Source organism: Pelodiscus sinensis, chromosome 24, assembly GCF_049634645.1.
Source record: "Pelodiscus sinensis isolate JC-2024 chromosome 24, ASM4963464v1, whole genome shotgun sequence".
NCBI lineage: Eukaryota > Metazoa > Chordata > Testudines > Trionychidae > Pelodiscus > Pelodiscus sinensis.
Window position 1 is genome coordinate 8,218,517 of NC_134734.1, and position 13,941 is coordinate 8,232,457.

Genomic DNA, 13,941 nt, shown 5'->3' on the forward strand with positions numbered 1-13,941 from the left:
ATGGCAAGGGACAGACTCTATGGTGGTACCTCTGGAAGGACTCTGCAAGGGTTTACCCCAGAAAGGCCACCCTAAAACTGTAGCTTTAAAACCCTGTCTATGCAACTCAGGGAGGTTCTCTAGCCTGCCTCTGTGACCAGAGGCCTGGAAGACCACACTAGGCCTCTGCCCATAGCATAGCTAGAGCATAGCTTCCCCAGCCACAGAGCAATCTCTACCAGGTACCAGAGTGTCACCCAGCATGCAGAGACTCCAGGAGATAGTGGCACCTGGTCATGGCTGGGGCAACTCGAGAAGCACATTCCAGGGGCAAGGCTCTATTTATGCAGATCATCCATGTACATTCAGATATACAGATCAGCACAACCGGTCTTTGCATAGAATGGCCAGTTTTCCTTCCCCTGCTCTCACAGCTTGGGGTGGTCAGTGGCTGGGCCCCAGCAGGGAGCAGGTGGAGCCAGACTTCCCCAGCAATAGGGGGCCCAGGCGCAACCACTTAAGGAGCTCCAGCGGTGGGTGGGAGCACTGGCTCTGGAATGACAAAGGGAGAGGTTGTTAGGGGGAAACAGCCGGCTGCGTGTTTAGGGAGCAAGGCAGCCAAAGGAGGCAGGCAGTGCAGGGATGCTGATCTTCCTCCCGTCTTACCTGGTCTCTCACCAGGCATCTCCTCTCCTCTACCAGGGGATGAGCTGCCCCTGAAGTCCAGTCCCTCCGCTGCCTGTTTCAGGGGAGAAGGGGGATGGAAGACAAACCATGAAACCCCATTCTCCTCTCACTGGGGACCAAACCCAGGCTTCCTGGCACCCAGCCTCTCCCCCCCCCAATCCCGGAACTGAGAGAGCCCAAGAGTCCTGGTCCCCAGCCTTGCCCCTACTCCAGATCTAATCACTAAGCCCCCTTCCCTTCTCACCAGCTCCTCGCAGGACGTGTTACATCTGCTTTCACTGGTCACCAGCTCAGCTCCAGGGGATCTGGGTGGGGGATAGGTATTAATTTGGGGGTGTGCACTCAGCCCTTCCCCACAGCCTGCTGGTGGGGGTGGTGCATGAAGTCTCCTCCCACCCTGCAAAGGGCTGAGCACTGAAAGTCACCCACACACTGCTGCTCTGCTGAGGTTGACTCATTATGGCACTCCCTTGCAGGGCAGTGTCAGGGAGCAAAAGACGTCATATGCTCCCCCTCCCCAGGCCCTTATTGACCAGGGGGCAACAGCGCAGAGCACTCAAAGTTTCCTCCCACTGCCAGGGGCACAGGTACCTAGAGGGTCTGCCAGCTGTTCAGAACAGCAGGTGGGAGGGGGGGAGAGGAGAGACTTTGCAAGCTCCCCCACCCCCAGACAATCAGGATCTGTGGGTGAAGAAGCACAGAAGTGTCTGGGCCCTGCCCCACTTGTGGCCACTTCAGAAATTTCTGACGTGGCCCCCAGTCAAAAATTATTGCCTGCCTCTGGCTTATAGGGAGGTGTGGTATACAGGGGCAAGGTAGGGGCCAGGCTATGGCTAGGGGGCCATGGTAGGATGGAGGTGATGTGTGAGGTTTGGGGGGGGGGGGGGGGGAGACCATTACCCAGCCATTGCTCCCAGCCGCATTATCTCCAGCTTCTGGTGCAGTCGAAACACCTGATTCTGGTACCTATAGGGGGTGCAGACATGCAGGTTGGGGTGGTTGCAGGGGGCAACTGGAGAAGGGGCTGCCAATGCTCAAGGCAGGGAGGGCTTGTGGGGAAACTGTCCCATGTGGGGGGCCATGACCAATGGGGGAATTATGGGAGGGCATGAGCCTCACCTTTCTTCCCGGACATTGGCCTCATTGACTCGCTGGGCCTCCAGTTGCTTCTCCTGCACCCACCGGGCCTCCAACTGGTCCCGTGCCTGCAGTGCCGCTCCCAGTGCCGTCCGCAACCCCTCAACCTCCTGCGACCGCTCCCACAGCTGGGCATGCAGCTCCTCACAATGCCCAGCCAGGCCTGCCAGCTCCCGGGCACAGCGCCCTGCCCTGCACCAGACATACAGGAGCATATCAGTTCCTTATAATCCCCTGGGGTGCCAGCCACTGACAAGGCAGCAACACAAGAACAAGAGGAGAAATGGGGGCAGCCCAGAAAGTCCCCAGAGGGTCATGAGGGTATGGGGGTACCAGGAGGGGTCAGGCATGCTGACAGGACTCCAAGGGGAGTCAGGGAGATGACCATTGGGCACCTGTGAGGTTGGAGACTCACCTGGCCCGTTGCTCCTTGCATTCGGCCTCACTGCGGTTCAAGGCATCACTCAGGTGGGCCACATGCTGGGCTAGCTACATGGGAGACATGGGATGAGGGGGGTTAATGGCACAGATGCAGCTCCCTGCTCCACTATTCCACTCCCCCCAACTTACCGTGTTCTGAGCCCCCCGCAGCTCAGCCAACTCCACTGCATGCTGCAGCCGAAGAGACGCTATCTCCAGGCTGGTGCTGGGGAAAATGGGGGAGGGCTAGGTGAGTTCTGCCAGTGCCCCTCACTCCCAATCTGCAGCCCCTGCTAGCTCAGCCCTGGGCTCCCCCCAGCCCTGCCAGTGCCCCTCACTCCTGGCCCACAGCCCTGCTAGCCCAGCCCTGGACTCCCTCAGACCTGTCAGTGCCCCTCATGACCTGCAGCACCCTTTCTTTGGAGCAGAGCATTGGGGGTCTCATCTCTACCTGAATTCCTGGGTTCCAGCCTCCAGATGCAGATTGGCGGCCAGTAACTGCTCCAGGTCCCTGCACGCTGAAAGCTTTTCATCTGTAAATCAAGGAGGGAAAGGGGGCTGGGAACCAGGACTCCAGGTTTATCTCCCTGGCTCCGGGAGGAGTGTGAGGGCTGGTGTGGTTGAGTGCGGGGAGAGGAGACTGGGACCCAGAACTTCTGAGTTCTTTCCAAAGTTCATCTGCCAAATTAATCCTGCTTAGGGATCTGCAGTGGCTAGGGGAGAGACATGCTTCTCCGACCCTAGCACCAAGGCCAGATTAAGAAAGGGGCTTTAGGGGCAGCAGCTTGTGAAGACCAGACCTGCCTAGTGAAGGAAACAGCTCTGTGCACTGTTGTCTCTTCCCCCAGCCCCAGCTGGAGCCTGGTCACGGAACACGAAGAAGTTCTGGTCCCCCCAGCTCCCATTAGCCAGGAATCACAGCCAAAGGGAGCTGGGGGAAGTGGTGCCTGCAAGTGAGCACAGACAAGATGGACCAGCTGTGCCCCACCACCACCAAATGGGAGCTGCACCCCAAGTCATAGACTCATAGGGCTGGAAGAGACCTCAGGAGTCCAGCCCCTGCCCAAAGCAGGACCAACCCCAACTAAATCATCCCAGCCAGGGCTTTGTTAAGCCCAGACGGAAAAACCTCTAGGGATGGAGATTCCACCCCCTCCCTAGGGACCCATCCCAGCGCTTCCCCACCCTCCTAGGGAAAGAGTTTTTCCTAATATCCAACCTAGACCCCCCCCTGTAACTTGAGACCATTGCTCCTTGCTCTGCAGCTATCACCACTGAGAACTGCTTCCTAGAGCCCACATCCCTGCGCCCTAACCCGTGCCCCCAGCAGCGTTTTGTGATATGCGGCTCGGGGGTCACTACACCCCGGACAAAGCCGCGGCGGGGCACTGGCTGCCTGCCGGCTCGGGAGGGGCGGGGCTGAGAGGGAGCTCAGGCCACGCCCCCACTCATGGTCATGCTCCAAGCCTTGCCGTCTGATCGGGCCCCACCCATCCCGGTAAGGCTCGGCCCACACTGGCAGCTGTGCCACGCCACGCCCCCGCTTAAGCCCCGCCCTGCTCACGGCTCTGCACCAATCCCCGCAGCCGCCGCGTTTCTCTCTCGCGCCGCTCTAGTTCCTGCCTCACGTGGCGCCTCCAGGCCGGGCCGGGTCCCGCCCTCTCCATCGCTTGAGGGTCACGTGGGTGGCGAGGGGCGCCGGGAGATGTAGTGCCGGGTGGGGCCGGGGCCGGGCGGCGCATGCGCGGCGGGGCGGAGGAGACGCATGCGCTAACACTGGTCGCGTGGGGTCATGGCGACTTACAGCGTTGCCAACGAGCGGCTCCGTGTGCTAGAGGATCTGGAGCGCGAGATCGGCACCTCGCTGCAGAGCGCGGGTAGGGCGGGGCTGGGGGCGGGACCAATGGCCAAGCGGTCTGGAGAGTGGTAATAGCTGGGGTTGGGGGGTGTGGCAAGGTCTGAGTGGGCGTGGTCAGTCTGGGCGGGGCTTGAGGAGGGACCCGCCCCCATTTCCTGTTTGGGTCCCGGGTGAGGGGTGTCCCCAGGCGGGGGGGGGGGTTGAGGAGAGATGGGAATCCCTGGGGCGGATAGGAGCCACTTAGCTCGCAGGGGTTTCCCCTCTGCTGCCAATGCCACTGACACCTCTTTCTGCTCCCTGGGCTCCCCGCCACTTGCCCTGCTGGGCCAGATCCTCTGCCGCCCCCAGACACGGCCCCCTGCAGAGCAGCACAGACACTGAACCACCCCGCTCAGCGCCCGGGAACCAGCTCCAACAGGGACTCAGACCCCAAACATCCACCATGGCTACGCTGACCATGCAGTCCAAATTTAAATGCTCTGTCCCGGTGCCGCATCAAGTAGTGAAATGTCCCAGAAAGCTCCACTGGACATTTCACTACTTGATGAGGACATCGGCTTGTGGGAAGAAGGGACGAAGAAATGGCTCCGTGTCATTGTGCCTCACGCAGCACAGCAGCCTCTCCCCCGCCCCCCTCTTAGCAAGGTATGTAGGCAGCTCCATTGGAGCTTTGCTGGTGGGCACCTGGGCCAGCTTCCAGTGGTGTGCAGCCCCACCCTCTCCCCGCAGGACCGTCTCTTCCACGCTGGGTCCCAATCCAGTGACACCATTTCCTCCTCTTCCAGGCCACTTGTTAGTACCACTGCTTCTGGGGGGCCAGGCAGGTCCAAGACAAAACCCAGTGGAGCTGCTCCCAGACCTCCATGCCATGGAGCCCCAGCAGGAGCCACACAGAGCCCGGCTCAGGCACTGCAGGGTGAGGCATGCTCAGGCTCAGCAGATGCCGAGACTGCATCAGAGGCTGCCCACAATGCTATTTTTACTGTGGCGGTCTGGATCCCCGCAAGTTGCCTGGCTCCAGCTGAAGTCAAATGGCAGCCACACAAGGTGCATTCCAGCTGGGGCAGCCTCATTGGAACAGGCCTCATGCAGCTGCTGTTTTACTCCAGGCCACCCACGGGGACTGGGACCGCGGTACTAAAATAGCATCACGGGCATCCTCTGCTCCCATCCCGGCATATGGTACCATCCTGGAATCAGCTGGGATCGGGCCCACAGTACTAAAAATAGCACTGTGGTCCCAGCTCCAGCCCCTGCAAACTGCATTGAAGACAGATGGTGAGGGAGGGGTGGGGGAGACCTAAGAGGCTGCGTTTAGACTGGCATGATTTTGCAGAAATACTTTTAACAGAAAAGTTTTTCCATTAAAAGTATTTGCACAAAAGCATCCGTGGCCAATCTAGATGCGATTTTGTGCAAGAAAGCCCCAATTGTCATTTTAGCCATCGGGGCTTTTTGGGGCAAAACAGTTCTTCCCTGTTTACACTGGCCCTCTTACGCAAGAGGGCTTTTTCCCGAGCGGGAGCATGAAAGTATTTGTGCAAGAAACACTGATTTTGTACATTACAAAGTCAGTGTTCTTGCGTAAATTCAAGTGGCCAGTGTAGACAGCTGGCAAGTTTTTGCGCCAAAATCTTGCCAGTCTAGACACACCCAAGGGGAAAGAGGGGTGAGGAGAGAAAGAGGCTTGTGCTGAGGGGAGGGCAGGCACGGCAGGAGAAGAAAGGAGAAGGCACCAAGGGGCAGGGTGGAGGATAGACAAATGCCAGGGGCCCAAAAGGAGGCAATGAGGAAAAGGGCAGGATGGGAGGGAAATATCAGTTAGGGCGGGAGAAGGGAGGGAACAGGGTGATGCTGGGTGAGGAAAGGGGAGGGACAAGAGGGCTGTGTCTAGACTGGCCAGTTTTTCCGCAAAATCAGCTGCTTTTGCCAGCTGTCTACACTGGCCACTTGAATTTCCGCAAGAACACTGACGATCTCATGTAAGATTGTCAGTGTTCTTGCGGAAATACTATGCTGCTCCCATTGGGGAAAAAGCCCTCTTGCGCAAATCATTTGCGCAAGAGGGCCAGTGTAGACAGCACAGTACTGTTTTGTGCAAAAAAGCCCCGATGGCTAAAATGGCGATCGGGGCTTTTTTGCGCAAAAGCGCATCTAGATTGGCATGGACGCTTTTGCGCAAAAAGTGCTTTTGCGGAAAAGCATCCGTGCCAATCTAGACGCTTTTTTCCGAAAATGCTTTTAAGGGAAAACTTTTCCGTTAAAAGCATTTCCAGAAAATCATGCCAGTCTAGACGTAGCCTAGGGGTAAGAGGAAGGAAGAGGAGAGGAGAGGGGAGGAGTGAGTGCCAGGAGAAGAGGGGTTGAAAGGAGGAGTGGGCATGAGGAAGGCAGGGGATGGAGCAAGTCATGTGTGAGGGCACAGAGGGCCATGAGGGGAATTAGGGCAGAGGATGGTGAGGGGCTGGGCACCAGGGAGAAAGAGGGCAAGGAGGGAAGGGGGAGGCACCAGGAGGGCTCACGGGAAAAGGAATGTGCAGGTGCCAGGGTATTCTGGGGGGTCAAGCAGAAGAGCAGACATGTGGAGGGGAGGGACAGGCACCAGAGGAGAGAGGCAGGGTAGATAGATAGAGGAAGGTGTTAGGAGAGGGGATGGGGAGGGGTAGCTACAGATGATCAGTGGGGCTAAAGGAGGAGTGGACACAGGGAAGAGAAGGGTTGGTGCAGGGCGGGGGGGGGCAGGTCCCCAAAGGGCTGAGTGGAGTTGTCTCGGCAAGAACCAGGACAGCAGAAGAGGAAGAGGGATATGGGGGCAGCAGCAGACACCAGGGGATCAGATGGGGTGAGGGGAGGAGACATGGCAGCAGAAGGAAAAGGGAGAGGTGTATAAGATATTTATTAATAACTTGGGTGCCACAGTGGCACACATCCAAGCAAGCCACATGAACTCAGTACTGGTGCACAAGACAAAATTCACTCTGCTCATGGGAGGAAGATCTTAGAGGGAACCTGCCCCATGTCTCCTTCCCCGTCCCCCCAAGTTAATGCAATGCAAGTTGGGTTAATGCAATTGCAGGATAGTTGCATGGGGGGGGTCCTATGGGGGTCAAACTAATCCCTATTGGTAGGAGGAAGGTGGGAGGCTATCTTAGAGGGGTCACATGACACCCTTTACTTATGGTTATGTGTCCATCTTGACCCCTTGTACTACCTCCAAGGTTGGGACTTGTTGTCGCAGGGGGCATGGCTAATGAGAGTCAGAGGTGTAGCTAATGTCCCTAATTTTGACTCAGAAAGTATGGTCACCATAACCATAGCCTCTGTAAAAGCTGGTATGGCCAACTCCCTTTATCAATGAAAGAGAGCTGTACCGTGGTCATCCCCCTCCCCAAAAAAAAAATCCATTAGTTACACTGGTTTTGATAATAAGCAAAAGTGTTTTTATTAAGTATAAAAGGTAGGATTTGAGTGGTTGTGAATGAAAATGGACACCTCAAAGTAAATTACTAATTGAAAATAAACAAAACAGGTCAGTTACATACAAATTCTCACCCTAAACAGCTGTTCTAATTCTCTCTTTCACAAGCTAAGCAGCCCCCCAGCTCAACCCCAACCCTTCCCCTGTCCAGTTTTAGATGTTTCCAGGAGGCAGTTGAGGTGGTAAGTGTGTGTGGCGGGGGTGTCTCCTGGCATCTGGCAACTGCCCCAATTGTTTAGTTCCCCCTTTTGCCCAATGTGGGAATGTTTTGTGTTCAGTTCAAACTTTTCTCACCTAAGGTAAAGTACCAGATCCAAAGTGGGTTTTGGCATTAGCTGGCCTGGCCACATGTCTTCCTAGGACCAACCACATTCTGGGCTCGCAGGACAAACAAGGCTATTCACAGGTTCTTGAAGTACTGAGTCCTTGTGTTTCCCTAGCCAGTAATGGCCCTCATTAGCATATTTAGAATGAAGACTAGCTCCACACTTTACACATCTAACCTCACATACAAGAATGACAGGTGCTCACAAATAGGAAGTACACGTTCAGCGGATTGTAACATTCAAATGACATGTCACGTAATCCGTTTTGCATAAAGTGCCTGAGTTATGCATTTTCATACTCAGACCAATTTTCATAAAGCGTGGGTGCAACACTGGGGATCCCCTGGGAGGAGGAGTGGCAGGGGTGGATCCAGGGAGAACGCCAGACCTGGAGGTGGCGCTTCGAAAGGGGGGGGGGTTAACTGAGCAACCCCGACTGCCCTTCCCTTCCCAGGGAGCGTGATCCTAGAGCTGTCGAAGGAGAAGCCCAATGAGCGGCTGCTGGAGCGTCAGGCCACCCAGTTCAGTGCCTCCATGCAGAAGGTGGAGTCAGAGCTGTCGGGCCAGATCCGCTACCTCACCCAGGCGAGTGGGCATGGTTGGGGGCAGGGCCGGGGGCAGGGACTGGGGCATCCGGATTCACCTTCTCTTTCTGCCTCCCCTTCCCACAGGTGGCAACAGGGCAGCCACATGAGGGGTCCAGCTACTCGGCACGCAAGGGCTGCCAGATGGCACTGAATCGCGTTGACTACGCCCGCCTCAAGCTGGGGGAACTGGCTCGCACCTGCGAGCACATGCTGGAGCAGTAGGGGGCGCCAACACCCCGCAGCCCCCTGCCGGCACTGGGTGCCACACAGGGCACATGGCAAGATGCAGAGAGAGAGAGCAAGGGGTACATATCCTGTGCACACTAGACAGGACGTGCTATGTCATGCCTGGGCCGGCCGTAGGCTATGTTTCAGACTGGACACACTCTGCTGGGGAGTCAGGTGCCCCACTGGACACATGCTAACATAGGACACGCCCCAGAGTGTGCCAGCCTCTCTGCTAAGGATCAGGCAAGCCATGGGAGGACACAGGACCCCAGACCGGCGCGACGTGGGATCAACACTCTCTGACACATGTTCCTGTCTGGGCACACAGTCTCTGTGTGCCAGGAACACGCTGCAACCTGCATGGCCAGCAGTGCCTGGCTCTCCCCACCCCTGTGGCTTAGCACCCTGGTGGGGTGGGGGGAGGAGGGCACCAGGAGGGGGTCTCTTTTTCTGCTGCCTGTGTTAAATACAAGGGAAAAACCCCAGATGACTCCAATCTGAGAACCTTTGTCAGGTGGTGTGGGGGATGGGGCTAACATGAGGGCTGTGTCTACATTGGCACCCCTTTCCGGAAAAGGGATGCTAATGTAGACTTTGGAATAGGCAAATCCGCGGGGGATTTAAATATCCCCCGCGGTATTTGCATTAACATGGCTGCCGCTTTTTTCCGGCTTGGGGAAAAGCCGGAGAAAAGCGCCAGTCTAGACGTTATTCTCCGGAAAATAAAGCCTTTTCTGGAGGATTTCTTATTCCTAGTAGGAATAAGAGATCCTCCAGAAAAGGCTTTATTTTCCGGAGAATAACGTCTAGACTGGCGCTTTTCTCCGGCTTTTCCCCAAGCCGGAAAAAAGCGGCAGCCATGTTAATGCAAATACCGCGGGGGATATTTAAATCCCCCGCGGATTTGCCTATTCCAAAGTCTACATTAGCATCCCTTTTCCAGAAGGGGTGCCAATGTAGACATAGCCGAGGGGTAGGGTGGAGAATGGTTAACCAGTTAACCTCACCTTAATGTGTGAGGCTTACCAGTTCCAGTTAACCAGTAAGGGCTGGAGCAGCTCCCCACCCACAGCAGGCAGGGGCTGCTCCAGCCAGCCTGTCCGTGGTGAGTCGCTCCAACATGGCCTCAGAGGTCAGGGGCATGAAGGAGGAGCCCTGAGTATGGGCAGATCTCACTGGAGGGAAGGGGGGAGCAGGTATATTCCCTGCTCTCTGGTTCCCCACCATCAACAAATGCCCCCCTGTTCAGGTGTGTGAGGATCCCAGGGGGACCAAGAATTTGGGGGGTGGGTCTGGGCAGCAGTGTCTACTCGCTCTTCCCCTTTTCTGTGCCTCCCCCTGCATGGAGCGGGGTGATCACAGCCCTGCTCCCGCCTCCACGCAGAGGAAGTGAAAGTGTCTGGTAGCTAAGGGTGGTTTCTTCTTCTCTTGCCCCCCCTCCTCTCCCATCAGTCTCTGGGGCCAAGGGACAATGCCCCCCTGCATACTGGGGTTTCAGGCTGGTTCCAGGTGCCCCCTGGCACAAAGGCGGGGATCTGGGGGCTGCAGGGAGGAGGACCCCCCCAACTAACCCCCATTAATAACCAGCTGCAGCCTATGCAAACGTCTATATCAAAGCACCGACACACCATACAAGGAGGGGATGGACGCACAGCCCCCCAGGAATAGATTAGTCAGGGTCTGGGTACCTTGCCAATGACTAGAGGTTAGTTTAGTGGGGGGGGGCAGCTTTGGGGGAGTCCCCCCTGGAGCCAGGGGGACTAGTCCAATGGAAGGCTGGGCATCACATCTCCCCACTACAAACTCTCCCCTCCATACCACACCCCCTGAAATCCCATGGGGCTCAGAGCTGCAGATTGAGGGGGCACCATTTGCGAGCACAGCCATCTCATCCCAGATCGCAGGGGTAGTACAGCAGCCCATTACCTAGGGGGGACAAAACGGGGGGGTTAAAAGCAAACTGATGAGACCCCCTCCCAACTCAGCATGGCCAGGGCCAGGTCTGGGAAGCTGTCCCGCCCACGGAGGAGAGGAGCCCCCTCCCTCAGGAAACAACCCACATGCACTGGGGTTGGGGGGACAGTGACTGGGCAGAGATGAGGCGCGGGGGGGGTCACAGCTCAGGAGTGGGGGTTTATTACACAGGGGTACAGATAGGTGATGGACTAGCCATGAGCTATGGGTAAATAGCTAAGGCCCCCCAGGAAAGCCAGGTCTCCCCAACCCTGCTGCCCTACTTACCGGGGCTTCTGTGTGGGATGCCAAGTACCTGGTGGGGCCTCCGGTTCCTCTGGCACAGCAGGTAAGTCACAACCCCCACCAGGGCCAGGGTGATGCCCAGCAGTGCCAGCACGGCCGTGGGGACTGAACCAAATTGCACAGGACGGGGCCCATTGCCAGCTCCTTCCCCCTGCTGGGGTGCCAGGCTGGGCCCCCCAATGGAATCTGCAAGACAAAAGGGGAGTGTTAACCTGGGGGGATGGATCCCCACACACCAAGGATACCCCACCCACAGGGGAGGAAAATCCCCACTGAGAGCTCACCAGTGGGCAGGTCTCCCTCTGTGGCTTGGGCCGAGGGTCCTCGCAGCACTGGGGGTCCGTGCAGCTCCGTGGGTCGGGCTGTGGGTCCGTGCAGCTCCGTGGGTCGGGCCGTGGGTCCGTGCAGCTCCGTGGGTCGGGCTGTGGGTCCGTGCAGCTCCGTGGGTTGGGCTGTGGGTCCGTGCAGCTCCGTGGGTCGGGCTGTGGGTCCGTGCAGCTCCGTGGGTCGGGCTGTGGGTCCGTGCAGCTCCGTGGGTCGGGCCGTGGGTCCGAGCAGCTCCGTGGGTCGGGCCGTGGGTCTGTGCAGCTCCGTGGGTCGGGCTGTGGGTCCATGCAGCTCTGTGGGTCGGGCTGTGGGTCCATGCAGCATCGTGGGTCCGTGCAGCTCCGTGGGTCGGGCTGTGGGTCCGTGCAGCTCTGTGGGTCGGGCTGTGGGTCCGAGCAGCTCCGTGGGTCGGGCCGTGGGTCCGTGCAGCTCCGTGGGTCGGGCTGTGGGTCCGAGCAGCTCCGTGGGTCGGGCTGTGGGTCCGAGCAGCTCCGTGGGTCGGGCTGTGGGTCCATGCAGCTCTGTGGGTCGGGCTGTGGGTCCATGCAGCATCGTGGGTCCGTGCAGCTCCGTGGGTCGGGCTGTGGGTCCGTGCAGCTCCGTGGGTCGGGCTGTGGCTCCATATGGTTCTATGGGACTGGGCGGCTCTGTGGGTCGGGCCATGCTTGGCATCTGGGCATGGGTGTTGGGGAGCTGCGGAGCATTGGGGGAGTTTGGGGCTGGCCCCCTGCGCTCCTGGCTGGCTTCTGCAGGGCACTCTGAGTTAGTGAGCTGGCTGAGCTGGGCAGGCCCTCTCCCCATCCTCACAACTGTGTCAGCTTCATCCCCCAGCAAACCCCTTGCTCTCCACCCCTCTGCCCCCCAGCATCTCACAGACGCCTCTGCCCCACCCACCCCAGGCCCTCCCACTCTCCCTCTGTGGGGCCCCAGCATTGCTCCATTGAGGAGGCAGCAGCTGGAGAGGGGGTCGGACCCACCTTTGCGTTTCAAGAGCTCGGAGAGTCGGATCACCCAGTCGGAGTCCTCCAGCCCGCAGATCTGCATGCGGGGCAGCTGGAACCTGGGGGGAGCAGGACAGGTCTGACTGGCCCAAGGCGGGAACTAGCTGGCCGGGGGCCAGGGAATGGGGCCTGGGACTTGGAGTGGGGGGAGACTGGCTCATTAGGAGGAAATCTGGGGGGATGGGCTGGTTTAGGGGGCAGGAAATAGGGCACAAGAGGATGGGGTGGCTGGCTGACTGGTGAAAGGATCAGGGGAAGATCTGGGGGGCTGACTTGGGGTGGATCCAGGGGGGCTGGTTGGCTGGAGGCAATCGGGGAGGAGCTGGCTGGCTGAGGAGTTTTGGGGGGGAATGGCTGGGGTGTGCGGGAAGGTTGGCTGGCTAGTGGGATTCTGAGGGCCTCTGGTAGGGGCTGGCAGGTTGGTGAGGGATCTGAGGGGCGGGGCTGGGCGTGTGTCTGGCTGGCTGGAGGGGAATGGGAGCAACAGGGGTTCAGTAGTTGGCAGGGAGAGGCTGGGAGTATTAGGAGCTGGCGAGGAGCACAGTGGCCAGAGGCGGAGCAGGAGCTGGCAGGGGGCACGTACCGAATGAGGTGCCCGCGGCAGGGCTGGTACCTCACCACTTTGGCAGCAAGGTCCAGCAGGCTGTTCCCAGGGACATTCATCTGCTTGTGGCACCTGCAGTCCCCGAGCGCACCCCCCTCGTTGGCCCAGACTGCATGGGGGAGACACCTGGGTTAGGGGTCAGCCATGGGGGGGCGTTAGGAACAGGATGTGGGGGAGCTGAGCCCAGATACGCCCAGCACCCCAAGGAGGGAGCAGGGGAGGTCCCAGCCCAGCTCCTAGGGGCAGTGAGGGTGACCCAGCCCTAGGGGGAAGGGGAGTTGGGGGCCCAGCCCCAGGGGGAGGGTCAGTGAGGGGGAGCTCAGCCCCAGGGGGTCAGTCAGGGGGTTCCAGCCCCAGGGGGAAGGGGAATGGGGGGCCAGCCCCAGGGGGAGGGGCTGGTGGTCCCAAGGGAGGAAGGCTCAGCAGATGGGGGCTCGCCCCAGGGTGTCACAGCCCGATCGATGCTGGCGGTATCGGGGTGCTAAGCGCAGAACCCCCCCCCCCCCAGCGCGCTGTCCCCCGCGAGCCGCAGGGTCAGATCGGGGCGGGGGCGCTTACCCGGCTGGAGCAGCAGCAGCAGCAGGGCCGGGGCCGGGGCCGGGCAGGGCGCGGCCGCCATGGGATCGGGCAGTTACTGACCGAAGCAGCCGCCGTCGCCGCCAGTCACGGGAAGTTTTGCATCCGCCGGGACTTTCCGGAGCGGGCAGAAGCGGAACGGCCGGGCGGGGGCAGAGCGCAGGCTCCCTGCTAACGGACCTCCGTTCCTTGGGGTGCCCCCGGGGCTCCAACCTCCCTTCCCCCGCTCCCTGGGGTTCCCCGGGATTCCACTCCCCCCCCCCGCTCCCTGGGGTTCCCCGGGATTCCACTCCCCCCCCCGCTCCCTGGGATTCCCCGGGATTCCACTCCCCTCCCCCCCGCTCCCTGGGGTTTCCCCGGGATTCCACCCTCCTCTGTCCTCCGGACCCCTCGGGATTCCACTCCCCGTTCCCTGGGGTTCCCCCGGGATTCCACTCCCTGCTCCCTGGGGTTTCCCCCGGGATTCCACTCCCC

General features: G+C 59.3%; 3 protein-coding genes across 9 annotated transcripts; 1 reads left to right on the forward strand and 2 right to left on the reverse strand.

Annotated features, from left to right (window-relative positions):
- Positions 1–301: 301 nt before the first annotated feature.
- LOC102451572 (autophagy-related protein 16-1-like) lies at positions 302–3,965 on the reverse strand. 2 transcript variants are annotated; one of them, XM_075908459.1, is made up of 9 exons: positions 3,788–3,965; positions 2,675–2,756; positions 2,374–2,449; positions 2,219–2,292; positions 1,786–1,995; positions 1,567–1,632; positions 911–971; positions 646–718; positions 302–531 (listed from the first exon to the last, which is right to left on the reverse strand). In XM_075908459.1, the coding sequence occupies exons 1-9, from the start codon at positions 3,963–3,965 to the stop codon at positions 497–499; spliced, it is 855 nt and encodes a 284-aa protein (XP_075764574.1). In that variant the 3' UTR covers positions 302–496. The 2 variants fall into 2 exon arrangements, with proteins under 2 accessions (XP_075764574.1, XP_075764575.1); XM_075908460.1 differs by lacking the exon at positions 1,567–1,632.
- MED11 (mediator complex subunit 11) lies at positions 3,956–9,190 on the forward strand. 2 transcript variants are annotated; one of them, XM_006116335.4, is made up of 3 exons: positions 3,956–4,100; positions 8,340–8,470; positions 8,557–9,190. In XM_006116335.4, exons 1-3 carry the CDS (start codon positions 4,016–4,018, stop codon positions 8,692–8,694), a joined length of 354 nt encoding a protein of 117 aa, XP_006116397.3. In that variant the 5' UTR covers positions 3,956–4,015; the 3' UTR covers positions 8,695–9,190. The 2 variants fall into 2 exon arrangements, with proteins under 2 accessions (XP_006116397.3, XP_075764576.1); XM_075908461.1 differs by having other exon boundaries at positions 8,340–9,190.
- A 380-nt stretch (positions 9,191–9,570) lies between these two features.
- On the reverse strand, positions 9,571–13,712 carry LOC102451333 (uncharacterized). Of its 5 annotated transcripts, XM_075907251.1 has the most exons (7): positions 13,450–13,710; positions 12,871–13,000; positions 12,264–12,346; positions 11,870–12,032; positions 11,244–11,839; positions 10,942–11,145; positions 9,573–10,626 (listed from the first exon to the last, which is right to left on the reverse strand). In XM_075907251.1, the coding sequence occupies exons 1-7, from the start codon at positions 13,508–13,510 to the stop codon at positions 10,589–10,591; spliced, it is 1,275 nt and encodes a 424-aa protein (XP_075763366.1). In that variant the 5' UTR covers positions 13,511–13,710; the 3' UTR covers positions 9,573–10,588. The 5 variants fall into 5 exon arrangements, with proteins under 5 accessions (XP_075763368.1, XP_075763369.1, XP_075763366.1 ...); XM_075907250.1 differs by having other exon boundaries at positions 11,244–12,032; XM_075907252.1 differs by having other exon boundaries at positions 11,244–12,032; positions 12,871–13,017.
- Between the last annotated feature and the right edge of the window lie 229 nt (positions 13,713–13,941).

What these genes read in the sequence shown, in the direction of transcription:
- LOC102451572 (XM_075908459.1), bottom strand. Translation starts at nt 3,965, where the DNA reads ATGCGCCGCCCGGCCCCGGCCCCACCCGGCACTACATCTCCCGGCGCC. An exon ending in TGCGGGGGGCTCAGAACACG is followed by an intron (nt 2,293 to 2,373) that starts GTAAGTTGGGGG and finishes TCTCCCATGTAG; the next exon opens with CTAGCCCAGCATGTGGCCCA. An exon ending in TGCAAGGAGCAACGGGCCAG is followed by an intron (nt 1,996 to 2,218) that starts GTGAGTCTCCAA and finishes TGTCTGGTGCAG; the next exon opens with GGCAGGGCGCTGTGCCCGGG.
- MED11 (XM_075908461.1), top strand. Translation starts at nt 4,016, where the DNA reads ATGGCGACTTACAGCGTTGCCAACGAGCGGCTCCGTGTGCTAGAGGAT. An exon ending in CACCTCGCTGCAGAGCGCGG is followed by an intron (nt 4,101 to 8,339) that starts GTAGGGCGGGGC and finishes TTCCCTTCCCAG; the next exon opens with GGAGCGTGATCCTAGAGCTG.
- LOC102451333 (XM_075907250.1), bottom strand. Translation starts at nt 13,510, where the DNA reads ATGGCGGCCGCGCCCTGCCCGGCCCCGGCCCCGGCCCTGCTGCTGCTG. An exon ending in TGCCGCGGGCACCTCATTCG is followed by an intron (nt 12,347 to 12,870) that starts GTACGTGCCCCC and finishes TGCTCCCCCCAG; the next exon opens with GTTCCAGCTGCCCCGCATGC. An exon ending in AGAGGGAGACCTGCCCACTG is followed by an intron (nt 11,146 to 11,243) that starts GTGAGCTCTCAG and finishes TTTGTCTTGCAG; the next exon opens with ATTCCATTGGGGGGCCCAGC.